The sequence below is a fragment of the Delphinus delphis genome, chromosome 21 (assembly GCF_949987515.2).
Source record: "Delphinus delphis chromosome 21, mDelDel1.2, whole genome shotgun sequence".
Classification (NCBI taxonomy): domain Eukaryota; kingdom Metazoa; phylum Chordata; class Mammalia; order Artiodactyla; family Delphinidae; genus Delphinus; species Delphinus delphis.
The window spans coordinates 3,464,571-3,490,499 of NC_082703.1; the positions used below are offsets into that span (position 1 = coordinate 3,464,571).

The window sequence follows — 25,929 nt, forward strand, 5'->3', positions numbered from 1 at the left end:
CTGTCCGGGGATTTTCTCGTCGCTTCCCCCGCCCTCACCTCCAGACCGCCTTGCACGCCCTCCACCCGCCGTCACACACCTCCAATCCCACGGCACCCATATGTGGGGAATCCCAAATCACCCAGAGCTACGCAAACACCTAACACGAGGGCTTTACCTTCTTCCCACCTGCGTTAGTCCCTGTTCCAGAAGCCAAGTCTCCGCGACGGCTCAAGTCAGAGAACCAGCCTGCTGCTGGGAAGCATGCTGCTCGGGCCCACAGCCAGGGGCGTGCGCGTGAAGGAAGAGACCCCGCAATTCAGTCACCATCGAAGACAATTTTATTTACTCACAGAAACAAACCCGGAGCCCCGTGGGCAGCTCCAGCTCCCCTCGTCCCGCCCCACCCCGGCCCTGGAGCCGCAACGCTGAGCTGACCGGCCTCCCCTCGTGGTAGCGCGTGAGCTGCCACAGCAACCCGGTGAGGTAGGTGTCGCCACACCCCCAGCCCAGGGGACAGCGGGGCAGCTGAGGCCGAGCTGGCAGAGTGCGGCCGGAGTGGGAGGACCGGTCCCCATGCCCACCCGGCCCCGTGGCCAGCGGCCCAGGCCGGGGACCGTCAGTCTGCCGAGGGCCCCTGCAGACCACATGTTCTCTTCTCGAGTCTGCGGGGCCCCGAGGCTGCGCCTTCCTCGGGGCGGGCCTGGCCTGGTGAGGTCCCCGCCCACAGGCGGGTCTTGGGGACAGACCGCACCCCGGGTCCCGAGTGGGGATGGCAGGCTCTCGCCCAGCATTCAGGCCACACGGGCACGGTGGGGAAGGGACTTTAATGGCACTCCTCCCGCCGACTCGGCGGAGAAGGAACAAGAAGGCAGCTCATCCTGGGAGCGGCCCGGGCGGCTCGAAGAAGCCCGAAGAGTCCTGTGCGCACCGCGGCCCATGGCGCCTGCGTCCCGGGCGGAGGTGGCCGGGCGGCAGCGCGGGCTCAGGACCGGCTCCGGTCCTCGTGGTTGCCAGCGATCATCTTGCTGTACAGCTTCTGCTGTTCCTCCTTGAACGTGTCCTTCACCTTCTCCCGCTTCAGACCACCGTCCCTGACGAGAGAAAGAGGAGGGCTGGATGCAAGAGCAGAGAAGCCTCGCGGCCGCCCTGCGCCCCGGCCAGGTGTGCCCCCACCGGCCGCCCGTGCCACTCCCACCCGGAGAAGCCCCGCGGCTGCCCTGCGCCCCGGCCAGGTGCGCTCCCACCGGCCGCCCGTGCCGCTCCCGCCCGGAGAAGCCCGCCAGAGTCGCAGCGGCTCCCTCGTCACAGTGGCCTCGGAAACCGGCCCTGGGCCTGTGGGACCCACCCTCTCCGCCTTACAACTCTCACCCCTGCCCTGGGGTCAGAGCTCACTCCTCTTATCCAGGGTACTTTCTAATTGCTCACACCTGCCAAGGAGTTAAAAGTTCTTTCTGCTCAAACATTCATCCTCACCTTACAGAAAGCAAAGGAGGCCCTGGCTTTATGGAAGGTGAGCCAAGCTTTAAGAAATACCAGGACTTATAATGAATCTGTAAAACTGATCTGTAAAATAAAATCTGTACAATTCAGACGCCGGGATTCTCCAAATTCACGCAAATGAACACAATGGAAAATACAAGTTCTTACTTCTTCGCGCTCAAGGGATGGTCCCGTAAGGGAATGGAAGTAACGCAGAGTTTGGGGCTAACCACCCACCTCCTCCAATAGCCCCAAAGAAATCCTCTAAACGTGGATTCGCTTCTTCAAAGTCTCCCCCCACCTGACAGACACCCCAACGCCTTGCCTGCACCCTAGAATCATCATCATCTTCAGTGACTGATGCAAACCCAAGCCCACCGCAGTCTTTCTCTCACACTTTGAGTGTGGAGGCGGGCTGGTAGGAAAAGTCTCTGGTGAAGCCCTCACCACCGGACCCGCCTTACCCTGGGAGCCCTGACACCTGCCACATCCTTTAAAATCCCCAGCAAAGGCCTCCTTTGGAAAGCGGCCACCCTTGTCTTCGTTGGGCTTCAGCGACAGGGAACGTGGGGCAGTGGCTAAACATTCAAGCCGGTCAGACCTGAGCTCAACATGCGACTCCAGGGCTTATTCTGTAGCTTTGAAAGACAGTTACTTAACGTCTCCGAGTTTCAGTTTCTCATCTGAAAAATGGCAGTAATGATTTTCCTACTCATGGAGTTACTGAGGGTGAGGTGAGATGATCAGACCAGCGGCAGCAGCACTGTGTCTGGCGCACAGCAGATGCCCAATAAACGTCAGCATTTTTAAAAAGGGCCAAGCAGACCTAGAGACTGCCATACTGAGTGAATTAGTCAGAGAGAGAAAGACAAAGTCGTGGTAGCGCTTATATGTGAAATCTAAACGAAATGAGACAAATGAACGTATTTACACAGAAATTGAGTCACGGATGTAGAAAACTTAACAGTTACCAAGGGGGAAAGGGGAGGGGAGGAATAAACTGGGAGATTGGGATTAACACATACACACTATGATATAGAAAAGATAAGTACTATGAAGAGCCCACCGTATAGCACAGGGAACTCTATTCTGTGCTCTGTGGTGACCTATGTGGGAGTGGCGTCTGGAAGAGGGTGGCTATACACATATGTATGGCTGATTCACTTCGCTGTACAGCAGAAACTAACACAAGTGTAAATCTACTATACTCCAATAACAAAATTAATTTTATAAAAAAAGGTTACAGGTCAGTTTAAACGCCCAGTCAGTCAAATGCACTCCAGAGCTGACCCCTGCACTTAAACCTAAGGGTCCCAGGAGCAGGGATCAGTCCCCCTGACCCAGTGTTCAACCACATCAACCTCCTGTTAGCTGGAGTATAACTACCTCATACCCTAACGTAAGGGTCTGCAAGCCATGGCCCACGGGCTGAATCCACCCGACGCCTACGTCTGTAAGTGGAGTTTCACTGGCACACGGACCCGCTCCTGGACTGTCTCTGGCTGCTTTCCTGCTACAACGGCAGTCAGGCAGTTGCACCAGAGACCATGTGACCCAGAGTCTAAAATACGTACTGACTCTTTTCAGAAAAAGTTTGCTAACTCCGGCTCTAGTAGGTAACAAGCTACAAAAAAACAAAACTGGCCTTTCTAAGGATGGTGCAATTTGCCAAATACACGAGATGAGAGAGCCCAATGCTCCTCTGAGGTTTCCAGGTTGGCACGGAGTCCCTGCCCGCAGAGACAGGGCTGTCCCGGTGCTCAGGTGGACTGTGTCCCCAGGAAGGGGCGCCAAACGCACCGCTGCGTCCAAACATCCCGGGCTTCTGAGAGTGAGTCAAACTGCTGACTCTCCAGGACTGGTGGGCTCGTTCTTCACACCAGGGAGAGGAGGATCCTTCGTAAATGGAGTCAACCACCCAGCACCTGCTTCAGAAATTCCCATCCTCCTGGACTCGGCTGCTAAGATCCGGCTCTGACTCACCACAGCAGGTCCACAAGGCCTCCCTGCCTGGCAATGGCGGACTTCACCCTGTTTGCGAACTGGACGGCATCTTCCTCGGCCTCTCTCGTCATGGGAGGCAGGTACCACACGCTGCAGACGATGGCCCAGCTGGTCATCATCCTCAGCAGGTACGTCACCATCCCGTACTTGCTGCTGTTCCAGAAAGCATCACCGAACTGGGGGTCGTACTGCAAGACAAGGAAACGCCGGACAGTGAGAAGTCAGGAGTTCCAACCTGTGTGAGCGTCAACGGCAGCTCTGCTGAACGCTCCCTGCCATGCCCGGGGCAGGACCGGTACTAGGACGCTGCTCCCAGCCCCCTACGTGGACGCTTCCGCAGGAGCCCCACACCTGCGCAGGTGTGACACCTAGCACATCCACCCCCGAGCGCAGATCACTCAGGGGGACCAGCAGCCTTCCTCCAAGGTCCTCCCTCTTTGATCCAGGGGGCCTGTCTCACTCACAGGTGTCTACTATCTATTCCTCAAGTCCTCAGGCGCATCCGCACACAGAAGAGGAGCACATCCTCCAGGGATCCACGCCCTGAGTCAACAACCCCCAATGTTTCGCCCCACCGGCTCCATCAACCCCTCCTGTCACGTCACACACTCACAAAGACCGACACGTACCTCCACAGAGAGAGACTTTCTTACACAACCGCCAGCTTTCAAAGATCGCTTCTGGTGCCCAGACCAAGGAGAAAACAACTAGAAAGCCCTGCTTGTGTCACAGCACTTCTAACGGAGCTGCCTGTCTGTGTGAGGAGGCCGCGCTGCCCCGAGGAAGTCGCAGCGGCCACAGCGGGCGGGCGGGCGTCAGATACTGCCACCTGCCAGCCGCTCCGAGGGAGGCGAGGGCTGTGCCTCAGGGGCATTTTGTGAGCCATGTGGCCGCAGCTGCGACCCTCATTCTCCCCAAAGAGAAGAGCTAGTGCAGGCGAGTCGGGAGGGAGAGCTGCCGCAGGAAGTTACACAAGAGGCAGCGAGAGGAACCGGTTCCTGAGGAGAAAGCCTGAAAAGGGTTAGGGCTGAACTGCCACTGCACGTCTGAAGGGCTCTCAGAGACAAGCCGTCACATGGAGGGTGTGACTGTGAAGCAAAGACCCAGGACCCGAGTGAAAAAACCAAAGGAGATGCAGTTTCACGAGCGGCCTCACAGGACCCAGCTGCCACCAGTGTGGAGGACGCCCCTCCCCGGAGACCCTGGGAAGGGACACCGGCCAAGATGCCGAGTGCAGGTTCTCACACTTGGGGGCGAGGGGGCTGGGTTACAACTATATGATTTTTTTTCAGGCCTTTCAAGCCGAAATTTTATGATTCTCAGAATAAAAATTAGAGCATTTTGCCTAATTGCACACCTGACTACAGAAATGAAGACATTTAGACTTAATCATAGAAACTAAAAAATCCGGATGTAACTACAGAAGGCTTAAAGGGTTCATGTTATAACACCACGAGGAAACGTGGGAGAAGAACGAGTCTTAAACAGGAGCTAGTGTGCGTGACTGGAAGAAGGTGCTGTTACAGTTTACACGGCATGACTGGAGAGAAACCTTAGCTGAGGGCTGATTCTCTATTCCATGCTGGGCGACACCGTAGAGAGAAAAACAAGGCAAAAGTTCAAAACAGCAATACATTCCTCAAAGTCAGACAATGGCTTAATTTTGGTGGAAATGTAACAAGAGCTTTAAAACCGCTAAGGTCATGCAAGTTTGGTTACCAATGACGTCTTCACAAAAACTAGAAAAGTATCTGGGAGGCAGAAGTTCTTAATCACATGTGAGCTTTAATAAACCTGTGGGTGGAAGGAAAATTTATACGCCGTGTTCTGGAGCTGGCACGACTGTCCAAGGGTCCATGTTCCAAAAGTGGCGAAGAGCAAGCAGGCTCTCAGTGTGGCCCCCGACCAGCAGTGTCAGCAGCGCCCAGGGACGGGTCAGAAACGCAAGTTCAGAAACTCCAGGCGTGGGGCCCAACGATCTGCCTTTTCACAGCCCCCCCAGGTGATGCTGACGCAGCTGCACAGAACCGATGCTCTGGAGTGAGCAGGAAGGGCTTCTGTGCAGCAACCGGTTTTTAATAAACACGTGGGGTGAGGCACTGGGCTCCCAGGACATTAAACTGTGGGACGCACGCACGCAATGCAAACATCTCTCCCTGTTCCCACACCCACGGCACACAATACGAACAGAACGTTTTCTGCTGCTCCAGACCCAGCACCCTCAACGAATCCCGTGGGCAGCCCTGGTCCAGGGACCTGTAACTGTGCAGCCACCCTTCATTCACCATCCCTGCCCTGGTGCTCGGCCTACCTGGGAAAGCAGCGTGGCTGGAAAGTGTTCGCTTAACCAAGAAGAACACCTCCTCCCCCAAATGCCCCAGTTGTGCTGCCAGGTGACAATGAGGAATATTTCTTCAGAAGCCTTTGCAGACAAAAGACGCTCGCAAAAGTATGGAGACTAAATTCTAACAGCAACTCTGACTCACTCTTACCCCGATCTGAGACGTCAACCTAAATACTCTAAACATAGTGACAAAGGCTGTGTTTTTTTTGAGGAAGTAGTGTAACAGCATTCTTTTAGAAATAATTATGTGTATCTATTTATAAAATCAGATGGATACGAGGGGGGAGAGAGAGGAGGAGGAAAAGGGGAAACTGGCTGAGTGCGTCCCATCTTCCTAAGCAAGTTTGGACTCTCAGAGGTTCAAGTTCCTAAAAGGTGGGGCAGACTAACAGGTTTGTTTAAGGCCCCTTTACTTTCACGAGAGGCCTTCGGTCTGTCATATGCCACGCGAACCACGGGAGCCACAGCAGCAGGGCTGTCTCTTCCTCCAGCAGCAAGGACACATCTGCACCTACCCACCCTTACCTCTAACTGACCAAAGGCACAGACCCAGCTGGGCAGCCCCGTGCCCGCAGGAAGCCCCTCAGGTGGACTGCCTTCCACACCGGCGGGGCTTAGGAGGAAAGAGGAACCAGTGGGGGAGATGCGCCAAGCTCAGGGCTCCGCAGTGTGGGCTGCTCCATGCAGAGGGGGCCCAGCTCCCCGCTGTGCGTCACAGCGGCGGCGGTGATCACCTGGCCTCAGAGGGCTCGTACCTTGATCGCAACGGGGTAAACTGTGGCTCCAATTTCGAAACTTCCCTTTTTGAACATCATCACAGATGTATTGTTGATGCAGGTTCCTAAAACGCAGGAGAGAGTAAAATGCTATTTCCTTCCGTCCTTTACCCCAGTGATTAGGAGTTTAACGATTAAATATAATAATAAAAATCATTCTAATGGCTCTTCAATGAGGATAAACCTGTCATCTCCCCAGCTCCTGAACGCACACTGAAAACAGATGAACAGACTACTGCGCTGCTTCCTCTTCTCTTCTTATAGGACCGTCTTCCCTGGTTCCCACGGCAGCCCAGATGAGAGGCCAGAGGCCCTGGCCGACTCGGGAGGGTCCAGGGAGGACCCTGCAGGAAGCTCAAGGAGCCTGTCAGCAACACTAGAGAAGGGGCTCCCGCGATGGGGAACGCCACACGGCGGCACTCTCAGTCCATATTCTGAATCCCCTGAGTTTTCAGTCCCACGACCAATCTAAAGGGCCCCCACGTTGCTCAGTGAAGACAGGTCCCCCCAACAAGGTTGAGGGCCCGGGCTCCAACACAACGCTGGACTCACCCTCCTGCACGGCCTCCCCACACAGAAGCTTACCCTCCGGGAAGATGAGGATGGGCAGCTTGCTTTTATCCTGCACGTGCTCGGTCAGCCTTTACAAGAGGAAAATAAAGCGAAGGGTCAGACAGCCTCACGTCCATCATCACCCAAAGGCGTCTATCGATACCCTGCCTAGACGTGACGCTGGACGTGGTATAAAAGCAGGTTAACAAACACGACCCTCTCTTTTATAAACCCATGGGCTAACAGACAAAACTCCCAAGGACAGGGAACACCGGATGATTACTACTTAATGTGCACAGCTGTTCAATGAAGTACGTGAGTCTGTGCACAGGGACCATGGCTCAGACCTAGGACTGTCTAAAGGGCTCACCCTCCACAGAGTCCGGCAAAGAGCAGCCTCGAGAAACGCGCACCCCCGACTTCCTACAGCCATGCTTGCTTCCTCTCAATTTACGGCAAAGCTCTCGCCATCACTTGCACCATGTTTACTTTTTTTTTTTTTACCTTGAAAACAGAGCTGCACTCTGTTCTGTTGCCTTCAGTGTCTCTTCATTTGTGACAATGAATTCATTTTGAGATTTCCCTAGATCCCACATGCATGCCGCAACTAAGAGTTTGCATGCCTCAACTAAGGAGCTGGCAAGCCGCAACTAAGGAGCCCGCCTGCCGCAACGAAGGAGCCCTCGTGCTGCAACTAAGGAGCCGGCAAGCCGCAACTAAGACCCAGCACAACCAAATAAATATTTAAAAAAATATCAAATCACATTAAAAGTTCATACAGTGTTCATTACAATGGGTACAAGGAATAAAAAAGGTTACAAACATTACTACCTTGGGTTAGTAATAACACTAGGGTTTTGATACTTTTTATACTCCCTGTTTCAGAAAAACACTACTATGAAAGCGGCTGGGGCTCAGTGGAGAAGGCTGTAGACGCACAGCTTCCCCTAAGCGCAGACTGTGTGTCACTTGTTTACCTTTTAGCCACCAGGTGGCGATCCTTCACTTCCGAGCGCTCGAACCAGACGTGGGGGCAGGCCTTCACCATGGCTCTCTGGATGACGCCCATGAGGCCGCCGTGCACCTGCCCCACCTGCTCTCAGACAAAGGAGCAAGGGCAGCGAAGCCGTCCTCACGCAAGCCCCCAGGTCCCCTGAGACACAGACCCCAACCTCTCACCCCGTAACGCTTTATCAGTAACCACAGGCTCTCACTGTTCAGAAACCACCATTAGACTCTCTGAATTTAAATTCTCCTTCTAATCAGTGATACCAGAGATGTGTAACTATTGATGAAAACACAGCTGAAAACCCTAAAACGAACCGTGAAGCAGAGCACACCTGTGTCCAACGCCCTCCCTGGGCGGATTATCCAAAGCCCCCGAGCCCAGTGCCTTCAAATCCTCCCTCCCCACCTTCACCCCTCCCCACGGTGCTCACTCTGCTCACAACATCCAGGTCCCAAGGAGTCCCCAAGGCCACAGAAACAAAGGCAACAACCTAGGTCAGGCCCGTGTATAAAAACGTGCTTACCTGTTCACACCCTTAAGAAAGAGCTCCCAGCCCCGACCAGCCTAAAGGAGCAACAGAGAGAGGCCTTACCATGGCGTAATAGCCATCACTGGCCAAAATGATGACGTCAATGGGAGACGTATGATTGGCCACGCAGATGCCGCCGTTTCTAGGCCGGTTCTTCCTGCGTTTAAATTGTAGGCAAAGCAACAAAAATCAGTGTGAAACAATTCATCTGGAACTCCCGCCTGGCCTCAGCAGCTTCCTCGGCTCTAACGACACTCTGAGGGCCCACGGGCCGGCTGCCAGCCCCCCGTGTTACGCCAGCGCACCCCTCTGTCCCACCCCGAGCCCCCTCACCTGTCGTGGTAGGTAATGATGGCCGTCAGGGCTCGTACGCAGATGCGATAGCACATTAGGTGAACGTGCTTACTCAGGAACTCCTTAAACCTGCGACAACAGGACAGAGATTTCTGTTTTTATTTTTCATACATATAGGAAGACAGGAAAAGGTGCTGAGTCCAACCATCTAACCATCACTGCCTATGGCCTTTATGACTGAGGAGTATTTTTACAAATATTAGTGTCTATGGTAAAACTCTGTATTAGCATATTTCTGTCTACAGGCAAAGAAAGAAAGAAGGAAATGATGAGGGCTACTCAAATTCACACAAGGTAATGGGCTTAGAATTCACAGCCCTAAAATTTCCAGCTCACCTGAGTCTCCTAGACTCCTTTCCTTCTTGCTGGTCAACACCCAGAGGCAAGGCAAAGGCCAGAGAGTCAAACCTCCCCACCAGCCCGGGGAAAAGAGAGGTTTGCCAGCCCCATAACTTCCCAGAATAAGCCCATTTCTCTTATTAAAAAAAAAAAAAAGCAAACAAACAAAAAGGCCCTACCTACACGTCTTATCCTCTTACCAATTCATCAACACAGCAGAATGCTCAAAACTCAACAACATGCTATAAAACCTGCTAGTCCTGGACACTACGGGCTTGTGGTTTCTCCCTTTTGTCTTTAAAATGGGAAGAGTGTGAGGGCTGGAGGGCAAAGAGAACAGTCACAGATCAAGATCAGCTGGAAGAAAACTTTCCTGCCTATGTCATTGCTGTCGTTGGGTTACTTTCTCCCTCTAAGAGTCTGTGGTTTGGGCTACGCCCAAAGAAGTGGCCTGGCCTTCAAGATGGGAGCCGTCCCCCAGTACCTGTAGACTCGGATGCCCGCGCTCTGCTCACCTCCCGTTTGGCAGGTATCCCACCACCGTTGTGCCCACCACCAGGAGGCTAATCCCCGTGAAAGCAAGAGCTATCCTGTAACGAGAAGACAAGTTACAACACAGCAGACAAATCTGTGCCCCGAGTACAGAACTGGACGTGTGAAAATGGAACTGGGCGTCACGAAACCCCCCCGCAAGATCTGATCACCTGGACCCCGACAGGAGTCCGGGTCCCTAGAAACGCGGGCAGGCCTATCAGAAGCAGAGGGCGTTCCGCTTCCAGGGTGGCAGGACACCACGGGTTTGGCATTCAGCCGACACCCTCTCCGCAGGCACTGGCAGCAGCCAGAACGACGGGACGGCCTACTGATGGCTGCGCCGCCCTCACGCACCTGCTGCCCTGTGGTCTTACCCTTCCCTTTGGCCCAGCTTCGCTGTGAAGCAATAGGAAATAGGGCCCGAAGGTACCAGCAGCCGACAAGACATACTCAGAATAGCATGTGGTACAGAAACACTGGGAGATCAATACTGCCTCTGTCCTGGAGAGGAAGCTGCAGGAACAGAATCAGCCAGGCCCGGGGAGGGGCGGCCAGGAAGAACATCGTGTTCCCCGTCCCTGTGTTTAGTCAGTCCAGACAAGCAATTTGTCTTTGAGAAACCCAGCTACGTCTGATACGCAGACAATCCGAGGGCCCTTAAAGGACAAGCCCCGGTGCAGCCTTCCGAGAGCCAGATGGCCTAGCCGGTGAGAGAACGGTACTGTCCTCCTCTCTAAAGTGGGAGAGCAAAGCGGAGGGGCCGGGGGCACGGGCAGGCAGATCAGGCAACGGGCTAGGCCCTGCCTCACCTGAGGGGCAGGAGGAAGCAGTACCGAATCAGCACTCCTAAGCCCCAGAGCACGGTGAGCCGAAGGCTGATGTACTGGAAGTTATAATTGGTCCTGCTCAGCAAGTTCCAGGACTCCAACTCCTCTGCCGAGAACCTCTTTGTCACCTCGTCGTCCATGATGGTCTCCATCCCTTTCCGGCAGAAGTAGAAAATGTCAGAGAGCTCAAACTCGCGAGTGTTGTCCAGAGCCTTACTGCTACCACTCCGGCGAATTTCTTTGATCTCTTCTTCTAGTGACGTGGGATCTTTTGCAATGATTCCTGCAAGAGAACAGCCCGGTCAAGCGGCCCACTGGGAGAAAGCACGCTGGGAACGCTCAGGGTGCTCACCAGTGACGAGTGGGAGCGGGGCGAAAGCGCGCGGGAACGCAGCTCCAGGGGGCCGCTGCGCAGGGGGACGGACACCCCGTCTTACCGTTGGTGTAGGGCTTGTAGAGCTGGTGGTTCTTCTCCTTGGCGCCTCGCTCCATCCTCAAGGTCGCCCACTGCGGAGGGAACAGCCACACACCGCGATGAGTCCCTTCCTCGCTCGGGGGCACCTCCACTTCCGTTCCGTGACAGACTCCAGCCCGGTGCCCCGAGAGCAGACTGCGGCCGAGAGAGCACTGGCTCTGGAAGGAAACTTGGAGCCCTCTCCTCCTAGAGGACACCCGTCCCAGATAACCTGGACCGAAAGCCACGTCCCCGGCAGTCACGAGCAGGGAACTAGGAGCTGGGGTGAGCTGCTCGGGCCTCGATTCTCACGGCCTCCCGGGTCCGACAGTCCACGGACCTCATGGGTTCCTTCGTTTCTGCCAAACAGCAGCGCTTCACCAACAGCAAAACCAAGCACCCTTTAAGCTACTGCCCGCCACCCGGTGCTGCCTGCCTTCCAAATTATTCCAAGAAAGCAACAATTTTAGTTTTCGAGTCGATAAAGGATTTAAATAATATATATGTCTGGACTGCCCATTCACCCTCTGGGTAACCTTTAACAGGAGACCCCACAAACTTGACACAGAAAGCCTGAGAATAGCTTAGTGTTTAAAATAAAATAAAATTTAAAAGAAAAAAGGTATTAAAAAACACTATTTGGAGATAAAAAAACAAAAACAAAACTAGGCTCAAATCCCAAGTTTGACAGTTATGCTGTGTCCCTTAAGCAACTCATTCCAACACTCTGGGTGCTAGTCTTTTCTATCCACAGAACAGGATGATGGTCCTTCAACCTCCTACTTCACGAGGATCCAATGAGACCATATGTGACAGAACTCGGGAAACAGCAAACCCCCCGAATTGTCCTCAGTATCACTGAAATAATATGGGCTCCAGGAAAGTGAGGCTCTTCCTAGATCCTCCCTTCCTTCATTAAAATCCTTTTAGCTGCCTGAAGAGAGCCAGAGGCTGGGTCCCTCCTGCTCTCCAATGCTGAGAGGCAGACACACGGGCTCCTGTCCACCCTCCCGCTACGTGGTACCGCAGAACAGAAAGTTATGACCGCAGTGAGTCAAGGAAACAGAACGGACATTTTAAAAGGTGTGTTTTCACACTTCTGTTTCCACAGTTCTGCAAGGTAGAAAAGAACCCCATCATTCCATGACGCAGCAGAATCCACACGGCACAAAGCCTCTGGTGAGACTCTGCTGGCAGAGCCTGAAGTGTTAGCAAGGCATCAGAGCCAGGAGCAGGACACGAGCTTAATCAGCCGTCTGACCTCATCTGGAAGTTTCTTCAAACACCACTGTCTAGAGAAAACAGAGTTTACAGAGTCACCCAGTTAGAGTCTAGGGCAGGAAAACTCACACAGCCCACTTCAGGCAGTTAACCCTTGATGGCTTCTGGCACAGGTGATTTCTTTCTAGAAGAAAATGTAAACCTAGCTCCTACAACGGAGGAAGATGAATTCCATCTGGGAATGTCATCGAGGGAAGAGGTGGCTAAGGGGCGAGAGAGCTTACAACAAGCCCGGCACACCAGAGCTGAGGGTTGTCCATTCTGGCCAGGACTCTGCACTGGAGCTGCAAAGCACAGAGCCAGAGAAGCTTGGTTCTGCACTGACAGATCTGATACTTGGATCCGCTTCTAAGCGGCAGGTAGCACCTGCCTTCAGGCCGCTGGATCACTAGGACTCAACGTCTGTGAGGACGCCTCACGACGGAATGTGCGGGAAGGCTGTGGCTTCTGTTTTAACTGGAAAGGTGCTGGTTGCATGAGAGTCTAGTCCCCTAGCTCTGTCACAAATATCCTCCTGCCCTCCCGCTTTGTACTCGAGCTTTACTTTTCCGAACTTCAGGCACACCTCAAAATGTCTCTGCGCTGAGGAGAGAACCGTCCAAGGTCAGCAGAGCAGGGGAAGAGCGCCGGGTGGGGCCGCCAGGGGCCAGCGCTCGCGACGGGCTCCTTCGCCTTGCTGCGGTGACTCCCGGGAGGGCGATGGAGAGCTACGCTTCTCCAGCTTCACTTCAAGAAGCACTGCGTCCAGACGCCCAGAATAAAAGCGAGAGCTCCGGGTTCAGAGGTCATTTCCCCACAACCCGCTCCGTTCCCTTGATCCGGGATGTTCAGGACCAGATTACTTAATTATTCCCTTTTCAGCACCTCCCAGACAGAGACTGTTAGGGGCAAGGACAATGCTGCACTCGAGCTAACAGTAAACCCAACACAGCCCTCGCAGGTGAACGCAGGCCCGGCCCCGAGAGGTGTGGGCGGCACCACAGTGAATCTTTACTGCACGCTGTTGAGCACTGCGGGTTAGGAACTGAGTGCACCGGAAGGCCTGACAGTCTCTGCAGCACTAATCTCAGCGGAGACCCGCCCCTCTTCTCAGCCAGCCTCCACCGCACTTCGCACGACCGCACTAGAGACACCCAAAGAACCAGACCCCAGCACCCATCACCGGCCACCGCCCAGCCAGCGACGACATCCCCTCTCCCTGCTCCGCGGGAATCTCTCAGTAGCTACTGTCAAATCAACAATCCTGACTGCACAGCGGCGTCAGCCTCACGTTTCCAATCACCTGCTGGGCATGACCGTGTGCAAGTCCCCCCATCCTCACACCCGGCCTGAGAGCGAGAGGCAGCCTCACACACCTGACCCCAATGTGCTCCCCTCCGCCCGGCCCTCCTTCCATGGTCCCCAAGCTTCCCCGCCTGAGAAGGGTCCTCCCTGGCTGCCAGTGTCAGGCCACCCCCTTCATCCACCCGCGGCTTCTCCCACCTACAGCTCTCTCCCCCGCCTTCCCCCCTCCAGGCCGTGTGGACGCGCACTCCCGTCTCACCATGCAACATCCCCTCCAGGCCCCCAAAGGCTCTTCTCTCCTGAACTAGGTGCTGCCTCTAAACCAGACCGCACTTTCTCGCCTCTACCCACTGCACTTCTAGAATGCTCTCTCTCTTTTAAGATCCAGTTCAAAGGCCAAATCTTACATGAAATGCTACCTAACCAATTCCTGCAGTCACAGTTCGTCTCCGCCTGTGTATTTTAACTGGCGTCACATTCTGAATTAGTTCTGTATGCAGACATCTGTCTTTCCTACTAAACTATAACTGCCTCGAGGGGCAGGAGGCAGAACCCAGCGGAAGCTGACCAAGCGCCCTGCACTTCGCAGGCAGTCAGTAAGGGCTGCATTTAATTTACCAGCTCCCAGTATTTCTCTTCATCAAGGTCTCCGTATGAAAGACAGACCTGAACCTAAAACCACTCCCTAGCACCATAATCCCACTCTCATCTCCTTCAGTTCGGCCTTTAAGCTACCCCCGGTGATGCTGGGACGGGGGGTGGGGGCACGGACCCATGTGAAGGAGGCCTTACTGCTCCCACTCCCCAGAGGAGGACGTAGATTGCAGGGTCTGAGGACTTCGGTCAAGTTCCAGAGCTGGTAAAAAACCCTCCAAAAAGTCACGCCTATCCCACCCGGACCCCGCGACCTGTTCAGTCTCTTCACCCCCGTCACGGCCATCACTGGTTTCCAACCCATTCCGCTGTGGAGCTCGACGCCGCTCATTACAGCTGGCCCATCATCACTGTACTGAGGGTAAGTGTGAAGCACGAACATGAGGACAACTAAGGTACTTTAAGTAACACGCTGCCCTCCGCACACAACCATCTCCCGCAACTCAGCATTAAAAGGACCTGCACTGAGCTGTCTTCCAGGAGGAAAGACCTGGAGGACCCGCCCATGCACACATCCCCCCTTGGCAGGTACCCCAAGGTTCCTTTATATGGGGAGATGAGCTGATCGTGGGAAACCATTTGTCAAGCTGCGCCGACCTAGGTCCCCCAAAAGCACAGGTATGTGTACTGCACGGACTACCAGACATCCAGCTTGGATCATCTTTATGAAGATTACCTACTAAACTGTAAAACTGGCTTATAAGATCCCAGAAGAAAATGCAGACATAAAATTAAATGTACATGCCATGAACACAGCCATAAAATACTGCCAAGACTGAAAGGTAACAAAAAAACTTTTAAGGTGTTGTCAGCTGTGAGACATGAATGAATGTTTAAAATTCTTTACTATTATTTGTCTGGTCATCTACTGCTGTGTAACAAACCACCCCATAACACTGGCTTAAAATACCACCACCATCTATTCTGCTCATGAATCTGCAAACTGCACAGGGTCCGGCATCGGCTGGGTGTCAGCTGATGCTGGTTGTCACAGCTCCCCTGGGACTGGAATATGGAACACATATACGGGGCCTAGGCTTCCTCACAATGTGGCAGCCGGGCTCCAGGGGCAAGTATCCAGAGGCAGATGGAAGTTAATACTGCCACTTCTAACCTAACCTCACACGTCACACAGCGTCACGGCCACCACATTCTATATGTTAGAAACGAGTCCCCAAGGCAGGTCCCCAACTCAAGAGGAGGGCAATCAGACTCCACCTTTTGATGGTAGATGCTAGAATCACTCGGGGAGCTTTTTAAAAATGCCCACCCAAACCAATGAAATCAGAATTTCTGGGGAGATTCTAGTGCTCCCAAACAAGTATTTTTTAAACACTCCCCAGGTGATTCAGATGCATAGTTAGGAAGAGACCCATGGAATTAAGATGATCTCTGAGCTTCCTTCCAACTGCAAAATTACATATAGCACCCCAGTTTAGGAAGGGATGAAGAGGATAAAAAAAGGCAAAATAAAGGTCTCGTCTTTATTAAAAAGCACCCACAAGTTTAGGTGTATTTTATTTTATTTTATTTATTTCTTTTTTATTTTTGGCCGTGTTGGGTCTTTGTCGCTGCTCGCAGGCTTTTCTCTGGTTGTGGCGACCAGGGGCTACTCTTTGTTGCGGTGCGTGGGCTTCTCATTGCAGTGGCTTCTCTTGTTGCGGAGCTCTAGGTGTGCGGGCTTCAGTAGTTGTGGCACACGGGCTCAGTAGTTGTGGCTCGTGGGCTCTAGAGCACAGGCTCAGTAGTTGTGGCGCACGGGCTTAGTTGCTCTGCGGCAACTAAGGGCTTCCCTGGTGGCGCAGTGGTTAAGAATCCGCCTGCCAATGCAGGGGACACGGGTTTGAGCCCTGGTCCAGGAAGATCCCACATGCTGCCAAGAGGCTGAGCCCACGTGCCACGACTGCTGAGCCTGCGCTCTGGAGCCCGCAAGCCACAACTGCTGAGGCCCACACGCCTACAGCCCATGCTCCACCACGGCGGAGGCCACTGCAATGGGAAGCCGCGCACTGCAGCAAAGAGTAGCCCCCGCTTACCGCAGCTGGAGGGAGCCCACGCACAGCAACGAACGCAGCCAAAAATAAATAAATTAATTAATTAAAAAAGGAAAAAAAAAAGATTACCTGTCCCATGGATTGGCCCAAAAATATATGATTATAATCGACATTAAAAGCCACAAGAACGTACATCTGAAAAACACAGTCAATAGTAATAAGGACTTACTTGGCTATGAACTTTAAAATACTAATTTGAGGGGACATTTTCAAAATGGAATAGGGAAGGTACATGGATTCTAGGTCTTTTGTTCCACCCAAAGTGGTCCAAATTTTAAAAATTTAGCTACTACCAAAGAACTCTGGTCTGATTACTCCTATTTTTATGTTTTAAGAATAAGTACTTCCATAGGTCTATGAATTAATCAGTTGCTTATAAACTTGAATAAAAGCTAGACATCACTCACTGTTGTCTCCTAGAAGTTTATCAGCTGTTCTACTCACTCTATACTGATGTACGTTTTTCAGTGGCAAACGGGCATGGGTAGTTACGTGGTTCACAGGAACCCTGGGTTCTACTGAAGATTTTCAGGGACTGAAGTTTAAGAAAATTACATTTCCTGATTAATTAAAACAAACACTAAAGACTGACAAGATTACTACTTCTCAAACTTTACTGTGCACCTGGGGCTCGCTGGAATGCTGATCCTAATTCAGTGGGTCTGGAGGGGGCCTGTGACCTGCATTTCTAACCAGTCTTGGGTGACACTCAGCTGCTGGTCTCAGAGCACTCTCTGAGTAGCAAGACAACCCCAGAGACCATAGGTAGGGCTCAGAAATCTTACTGTTGAATGTAAGTACTTAAGTAAGTACAAGCGCACCACAGCAGCATTACGGACAGCAGCCGGAAGGTGAAAACGGCCCGTCAACAGATGAATGGGTAAGCGGATTACGGTACAGACACACAGTGGAATGCTACTCGGCCATAAAAACCGAAGTACTGAAACATGTTACAAAGTTATGCTACATGACAGGAGCCAGTCACAAAAGAGCACACTTTATGTAGTTCCATGAAAATGAAAGACCCAGAATAGGTCAAGCCAGAGACAGAGCCCAGGTTCACGGCTGTCAGAGCCAGGGGAGGGGAAGAAGGAGGGCAAGTGCTTAATGAGTGTGGGGCCTCCTTCCGGAGAGCTGAGAGTGCTGTGGAGCCACACAGAGGTGGTGGCCCGGCAACGCGGCAACTACCGCGAATGCCGGCGAACCTTCCCTTTAAATGGTTACCTTTAGGTTCTGTCAACTTCACCTCCATTTTTTTAATGTGAAAAAAAGTCATATTCTTATATAAAATACCAAAACTCAAGATTCAGTAATATACCTAAAAATATTTCCTGCTGTAATGTAGCACTTCATACAGCTCACTTCATCTTCCAGAGTCACTATTTCTTCACTGGTTAAGTCTATCACTGATAGATACCCTGGGCCACTGCAGAATTACATACAGGGAACCAAAGGAAAACGACTGAGACTATTCTGAACCGTAAGATACTATCTGAACAAATATAACTGCGCTGTGTTTCCTATTATGGTCTCAGCCATGGAAAAGATGAACCTGAAGATCTGGTGACTACTGAAAACAGATCCTGCTAATAAACCACCACATCTCTGAAGAGACAGTTAAGAGGCTTGTGGCAGAGATCAACTTCCAGGAAATATCACTTCTCACTCATTTCCTTCCCACTGTGACCAGTTCTGTTCACTGGTATAACGACTTAAGTTCTGACATATGTTAAGAAATATACTCTTCTCCTCCTCTTTCAGAAAATAGAAAAATTCATCAAATGCCCTTTTCTGTTACTTCTTTTTGTCTGAAGTGCAAGAACGTATTAAGATAAACATCTGAAAGAGAGAAAAGACTCTCCCATACTTATCAGTCAGGGAATATGCCAGCAGCAGCTTTGAGTTGCAGTGACTTTTTCTTTCATTCTTAAGGCCCTCCGTTTGAAATAAACAGGCAAGGTGTGGGGTCATGGAATAGGTGCCTTTGCTCAGACAGACCAAACACACAAGTCCCTTAGCTCAAAAGAAAGACTGCTGAAGGCTTTCACAAGCTCACGTTTAGTTATTCTTTCTACTCAAAATGCCACTTCCTTCCCATTCTCCCAACTCTCCCCACATCCAGCAGCGAGTTCACAATCAACCAGACAAGAACAGCTCTTTTTGCTAATGGTACTTCTTCCCTCCTCCGTGAAGCAACCATTTGTAAACAGCACACTCACCGCAAAGATCTTTAACAAAGTTTTCATGTAGAGCTTTCGGATACCAAAGGAGACTCCGAAAATGGCGGGGGCTATGATGAAAACCAGGAGGAGGGTGAAGAGGACGGTCAGGGAGATGCCCAGGAGGCTGACAATCAGGCTGTCAAAAGGCAGCAACAGGAACATGGTGGAGGATGCAGGCCAGGCCAGCGCCCTCCTCCCCACGAACAAAGCTCGGCCTCAGATGGTCCTCTCCGACAGCACCGGCCTGGGGAGGGGCACCAACTCCATTCCCAAGTTCACCTCACTCGACGGCCGGAACAGAGAGCCTGGGAGTAGGATGAGAGCAAAAGGGGGCCCCCGAGGCGGCCAGCCCCCCCCAGAAGAGATGGGCTGCAGGGGTGGACGGGGCAGGGTCAGTCTTCAGTGCCAGCATCCGAGGCCAGACAGAGTGTCTGGGCGAGTGAGCGGCGAGGGCGCGATCTGGGCTCTGCTACTCTCACGCTGCTTCCAGGAGTTTTACTTTTTCTCCTGTCCAAGAGCATTTAGCAGATAAATCTCTCCTGAGGATGTGTCATTGCCAGAAGTACCAAGAAGAGTTCAACTCGGTGCCAGAAAAATCCTGATAACTCCAGCGGAGGAGGGCGACTGCTGGCGCTTCCCACAGAAGGCTAGCGAACATGAATATGTGGAAGTTAAAGAACTGTTCTCCTTAAAACTCCTTCAGAAGCTGAAATTGCGTCCATCATAGAGGGTTCACACCTGGCCCCGTGCTTCCCCTGGAGAGGCTCCAGGCGCACTGCTCCCAGGACCCTCCTCTCTGGAGAGCTAGAGGCTGTGCCAGGAGGCCGCAGGTGCTGGCACGGCACGCCTCATGCTGCCTGCGGTGCGTGGAATTCCAGACGCGTCTGGCGCTGGTTTCCTCTGGATACTTTTCTCCCTAAGGCGCCCTTCTCAGCGGTGACCCGGGTCCTTGGCAAGAAGTTGCTCACATGCTGCCGAAGCTGGAGGTGGAAACAGAAACACCATCCGTCACACAAACACAAACCAAGGGGAGACACATCACGATGCTCTGGGGTGGGGCCCGGCGCGTTTTAGGGTCAGCCTAGAGCCTGTGCCGTTCTCACAACATCAAGGTCAAAGGGACTGTGCAGAGCAACAGGTGGCAGACGCGCGTGTGGAGGAGAACCACAGATGTTTCATAGTTCTCAACCCCAGTGAAACGACGACCTGTGGCCGCTCAAACTTTTCTAATAGAAAATGTATGCATATTTGGGGTTAGTAGAGGCAAACTATTACATATAGACTGGACGGACTACAAGGTCCTGCTGTAGAGCACAGGGAACCATATTCAATGTCCTGGGATAAACCATAGTGGAAAAGAATATGAAAAAGAATGTGTATGTATAACTGAGTCACTCGGCTGCACAGCAGAAACTAACCCAACATTGTACATCAACTATACTTCAATTAAAAAAAAAATCAATACCGTAGACTTCAAACAGAAGAAAAAGAAAATACATGGACATAAGACGCATCTCAAAAGACAAGGAGGGTGTACTAGGCGGAGTACACGTGCCTCCTACCTGTCCCCCCACTGCCCAGAGTTCTTGTCCACAGATGCAACCGCATCACCAGCTTCGTATTCTTCCTGAGACGTTCTACGCACACAAGAGGAAATGACTCTGGCCCACCTCGCGCCCAGGCAACAGTAATGACGGCACACCACAAACACTGCTTTTTGTTTTGTTTTGTAGCTTAACGTGTCTTGGGAGAGTGTTCCCGCAGTGCACACGGAGCTCCCTTACTCTCTGAAGGTGCATGGCTCTCAACTGTTAAGAACGTTCCCTGATTTGGTTAACTGCTTTCCTGAGGTTGGACACCAATGTTTCTACCCTTTTTTTTGTTATAAATAATGTAATGAATGTGCCTACACGATTTAGCATACAAAATGCACATGCAAACATATTTGCAGGATCAATTCCTAGAAATGGAATTGCAGGGGAAAAGGAAATCTAGGTTTTAAAAAAATAATAACTCTTGTTTTTATTTATTTCCCCCCAGATTTACTGACATTTAACTGACAGGTAACACTGAGCAAGTCTGCAGAGTACAAAGCATGATTGATACACCTACATATTGCACACCTGCATATCGCAACGTGACACCCACAGAGTATTAGCCAAATATTTACCTTTTGTGTGTGTGTGGTGGGAACATTTAAGATCTACCCTCTCAGCAACTTTCAAGTATCTAATAGAGTGTTGTTAACTATAATCACCACACTGTACATTAGACCCCCAGAACTTATTTATTTTATAACTGGAAGTTTCTACCCTTTGCCCAACATTTCCCAACTTCTCCTACCCCTTGATCCTGGGTAACCACCATTCTTTTCTCTGTTTCTACAAGTTCATATTTTCTGAATTCCACATTTATGTAAGAATACACAGTATTTGTGTTTCGCTTCTGACTTAGGAAATACAGTTTCAGTATTACAAGACATTGTCACGTTTTCTACATAGATTAACTCCTGCAGCCTTTCTGGACACCCTTTTTTTTGTTCTTTAAGACTATTTACACTGGGGATCACGCTTGGTGTTGTACATTCTATGGGTTCCAACAAATGTATAATGACATGTATCCACCACTAAGGCACCACACAGAGTATTCTCACTCCTCTAACAATCCTCTGTGCTCAGATTATTCACCCCTACCTACCCCCAACCCCTGGCAATCACTGGTCTTTTCACTGTCTCCATAGTTTGGCTTTTCCCAGAATGTCATTCGGTTGGAATCACAGAGTATGCAGCCTTCTTGGCTTCTTTTACTTAATACAGCCACTTATTTTTTTAAATTTCACTATTTCAATTTTATATTACTCATTCTTAACCACAAGTTACCACTCCAAGTTCTGAACTTGGGAACATCCTATCATGTCTCTCTGGCAAACATTTTGGCCTCACGCCAATCACCTTCTGGCTCGGTTCCAATACTTTTAGACGTTCAAGAAATGGAACAAATGAACAGGTCACTGACTTCACCTTGAGTTCTGTCCAGTGCTGTTTAGGATTCAAAGCCCTTTCTCATGTTATCTCACAACCTGTCAGTATGTATTCTTTCCATTTTACCAGTTAGGAAACTAAGCGAGGGAGACACGGATCCCGTTCTCTGACTCCTAAATGCTCCCATTACATCCCACACACCTAGCAATTAAATTAAAAAGACAACGTTTCAGTGGCAGGGATCCTCCACTTCTTCCACTTTCACGTGACCATAATCATTGCTAACGTTTACTGACTGCTCACAGCATGGACACTGAGCTAATACAACAAGCACTGTGCACACGCCGTCCTCACTGAATGCTCACAACAACCCCACAGGGGAGTTACCATCACGGCTATGAGAGGTGAGGGAGCGGAGCTTAGAGGACAAAGTCGCCCGGAGCCACACAGCTATAAATGGCACGGGAGGAATCTGGACACGTGCGCCTGTCTCACAGCCCCGCTCTTTAGCCACCAGGCCCTCCTAGCTTTCAAACCACCTTGAGCTACATTAACACTGCCTTCACGCCAGGCCTGCTCGACAGAACTTCCTGCCATCGGAGGAAAACCACAAGACAAATCTGGATTCGCGCATCGGAATTTGGTGTTCTCAGAATCCAAGGTACAAACCTGCTCGTTCATTTTTAAAAACTGGCCAAGCTGACAGTACATGCCAGATTTCTAATGACATCCCAACGGACGTTCAGGAAATTAGAGGTATTTCTGAGACTTAAGTCAGTTCGCTGAGTCACTGTATTCCTTAAACCTGTCCAATTCCAGCCTAATTCCAGGGCCACACCTCTGTCCCACTCTCCCATCCCTGCCCCACTGCACAGCTGCTGTCACATTAGCCAAGGTTACCTTGAGTTCCATGAACCAAAGGTGACCAACACCGGGGTCACTTTGACGTCCCAAGCCAGAGCTTAGATCACGTTCCTCTGGATCACAATCAACTGAGAATTTCCAAGGTTATTCTGGGTTCGTGTCCCCAAAACATCAAAGTAAACACATTTAGCAATAATTTCGTCACCTAGTTCAGAGGTGGACACACCAGGCCCACAGGACAAACCTGGGCCAGTTTTTACAAGGCTCGTGTCCTAGGAACGGTGTTTACATCTTTAAAGAGTTGTAAAAAAAAAAAAAAAAAAAAAAGAATAACATGTGACAGAGACCACGGCCAGCAAAACCTCAACTACTTACTATCTGACCCTTTAGAGCAACAGTGTGCAGACCTCTGTCCCGGCTGCTCTTTCCTCCCCTCCAAGGCAGTGACCTCCCCCTCGTTGCCCTCCACTCCCCGCACCCCCAGAGACTCCAGGACTCGCAACAGCAACTAGCCAAATGAGTTCTGTGGCCAACATTAAACAATCCTCTCGTGAATTCTTAGAGGCAAAGATGAGGCCAGCACACTGGTTATCAAACAGGCCTCCAAACGTCTTGGCGGACTAGCGGACCAGCCATCACAGCCAGAGGTGCTGGCGTCTTAAGGCCCCTTAACACAGACTTTGGTCTCTGGAAATATCGGGAAACTGCTCACATGAGAACTCCATCACAACACAATTTCTAGATAAATGCTCTTGTAAGAGAGGCTATCACTTTGCCTCAAGTAAATATAACCACGACTCCTTGGCAGGAGGCAGGGGAAGCTATCAGCTCAAAGCACTAGTTACCCCTTCTCTTCCATTCCACACCTTTCAGCCAAATCCACTGAGAGTCGCTTGGACCAATGTTCCCCCAACAGTCCATATGGTCCAGAGAAAAAGAGAAGACCCAACCAGTTCTGAGCCTCTTAGGAGGGAAGATGGCCTCATCCTAGGAATGTGGCAGTCCACCACCAAGCTAATGAAACTCTTCAACCCACTGAATGGCAAATCTGGGCCCCCATTGGCCCACTTTCCAGGGCTTCTCAGTTCTCAGGGTGACGACATCAGGGCACAAACTACGTGCCACACACCATGTTAGGCATTAGGCATTCAGTGCCTAGAGACAAGTATTCAGCAAACAGGCACATACACAGTCATCACTGCCCACTTCGATGACTGCCAACAAGAAGAGAGTCCTAGGTGGAGAAAGAGGAACCCTCCTGCACTGTTGGTGGGAGTGTAAACTGGTGCAGCCACGATAGAAAACAGTATGGAGGTTTCTCAGAAAACTAAAAACAGAGCTACCATATGATCCAGCAATCCCACTCCTGGGCATTTATCCAAAGAAAACAGAAACATTAATTCGAAAAGATCCATGCACCCCAATGTTCACTGAAGTATTATTTACAATAGCTAAGATACGGAAGCAACCTAAGGGTCCATCAAGAGATAAATGGACAAAGAAGATGTGGTACATATATACAGTGGAATACTATTCAGCCATAAAAAAGAATGAAATTTTGCCATTGGCAGCAACATGGATGAACTTGGAGGGCATTATGCTAAGTGACATAAGTCAGACAGAGAAAGCCAAATGCTGTATGGCTATTGCTTACATGTGGAATCTAAAAAATACAACAAACTAGTGAATGTAACAAAAAAGCAGACTCACAGATATAGAGGGCAAACTAGTGGTTATCGGTGAGGAGGGCGAAGGGGTAATATAGGGGTGGGGAACTAAGAGGTACAAACTATTAGATATAAAATAAGCTACAAGGGTATACGGTACAACACTGAGGATACAGTCAATATTCTACAATAACTATAAATAGAGTATAACCTTTAAAAATTGTGAATCACTATTTTGTACACCTGTAACTTACATAATATTGTACATCAACTACACCTCAACTAAAAAAAAAATATAAGAGTCCTGGAAGAGAAAATAAAGGAGGGAAATCAGGGCTTCTAAACCAGTTCTGACTCGATCACAAGGCAGAGACTATTACGATTTGCAGCTATAGAAACTTCTTTTCTGCTAGCTCTCCATGACTCTGTGACACATCCTACACTTCAGGAGACCATACCTACTACCAGAATATGTCCAGAGACATGCCACATACGAACTCAAAAAGGAGAAGATATGCCATTTCATTAAAAATAAGTGCTTAGGCTACACTGGGAGAATGCATTTTTAAAGCACACTAAGCACAATGTCTGTTATATATATTAGATCTCAATAAATGGCACATATTATTACTTCATTACGATCAGAAGACACCCAGAGCACTGTCTGCAGTTCTAAGTACCAAACTTTTTAAGAGGGCTAGATAGAGGGGAAGGCATTTCAAAGTATGTCACAAAACCCACAAAGCAAAAACTACTCCGTGGTGCCTAGCAAGCACTAAGTGCTCATACAAAGGGGAGCTGTAAAGCCAAGAAATGTGAATTAAAAGTACAGTGAGGGGCAAAAAAGGTTTCTTATAACCCACCCTATTGGTGAAAATGAGAAAATACCCTCAAATACTGCTGACTAGAGTGTACAACGGTACAACCTCTATGCAGAACAATTCGGCAATCACCGTCAGAACTTGAAATGCATATAACCTTAGATCCAGCAACTCTACTTCTAAAAACTTACGCTAAAGATAAACTGCAACAGTAGTTCTCAACCAGGGGCGATTGACTGTAGCCCCTGGGGAACATCTGGTAATGTCTGCAGACATTTGTGATCGTCCTAACTTGGGATGCGGGGCTCCTGGCATCCAGCGCTGACTGTGGACAGGGATGCTGCTAAACGTCCTAAAAAGCTCAGGCCGCCCCTGCCACAACAAGGAAGTATCCAAATGGCAACCGTGCGGAGGCTGAGAAACCCTGTGCAAAAGGAGGTATGTGCAAGGTTACTGACTCCAGTACTGTCTGTAATATCAAGAGAAACATCACTGTCCATTAGTCAAGGATACAGTGGAATACTAGTCATCTGTTTAAAAAAAAGAGAGAGAGTGAGACATCTACATATGCACCGAGAAGAAACAACCTCCCAGTGAGATGCAGAACAAGGTCCACTGCAAATACCAACAGTGAGGGAGGGAGGAAAAGGACAAATACATACAGGGTGCGTGTGTACCTGCAAAGACACACATCTCTGGGAAGAGACACAGGAGACTGGCAATGGCAGCCGCCTCTAGGAATGGAAGGAAGGCATCACTTTATCTTTTTGGTACTTTTAAAACTGTATTTATCATTTTTGAATAGGTAACAGACTCATGATTCAAGAATCAAAACAAACACTTCAGGGTTTGAATCCTCACTCGATCACTTAACTGGTAGTGTGAGTGTGACTTTGCGTGAATTACTTAATCTCTTTA

General features: G+C 50.6%; 1 protein-coding gene across 2 annotated transcripts in view; it reads right to left on the reverse strand.

The window, feature by feature from the left end:
• Positions 1-308: 308 nt before the first annotated feature.
• The window catches only part of GPAT4 (glycerol-3-phosphate acyltransferase 4), a 31,372-nt gene continuing 5,751 nt past the window's right edge, over positions 309-25,929 (reverse strand). For both annotated transcript variants that reach the window (XM_060001247.1, XM_060001246.1), the window contains exons 2-12: positions 18,676-19,658; positions 11,167-11,236; positions 10,712-11,012; positions 9,884-9,958; positions 9,009-9,098; positions 8,739-8,832; positions 8,115-8,230; positions 7,171-7,226; positions 6,565-6,650; positions 3,445-3,653; positions 309-1,073 (exon numbers count right to left, since the gene is read on the reverse strand). In XM_060001247.1, coding sequence (XP_059857230.1) covers positions 965-1,073; positions 3,445-3,653; positions 6,565-6,650; positions 7,171-7,226; positions 8,115-8,230; positions 8,739-8,832; positions 9,009-9,098; positions 9,884-9,958; positions 10,712-11,012; positions 11,167-11,236; positions 18,676-18,840 — 1,371 coding nt within the window. In that variant the 5' untranslated portion in view covers positions 18,841-19,658 and the 3' untranslated portion in view covers positions 309-964. The remainder of the gene's footprint in view (positions 1,074-3,444; positions 3,654-6,564; positions 6,651-7,170; positions 7,227-8,114; positions 8,231-8,738; positions 8,833-9,008; positions 9,099-9,883; positions 9,959-10,711; positions 11,013-11,166; positions 11,237-18,675; positions 19,659-25,929) is intronic.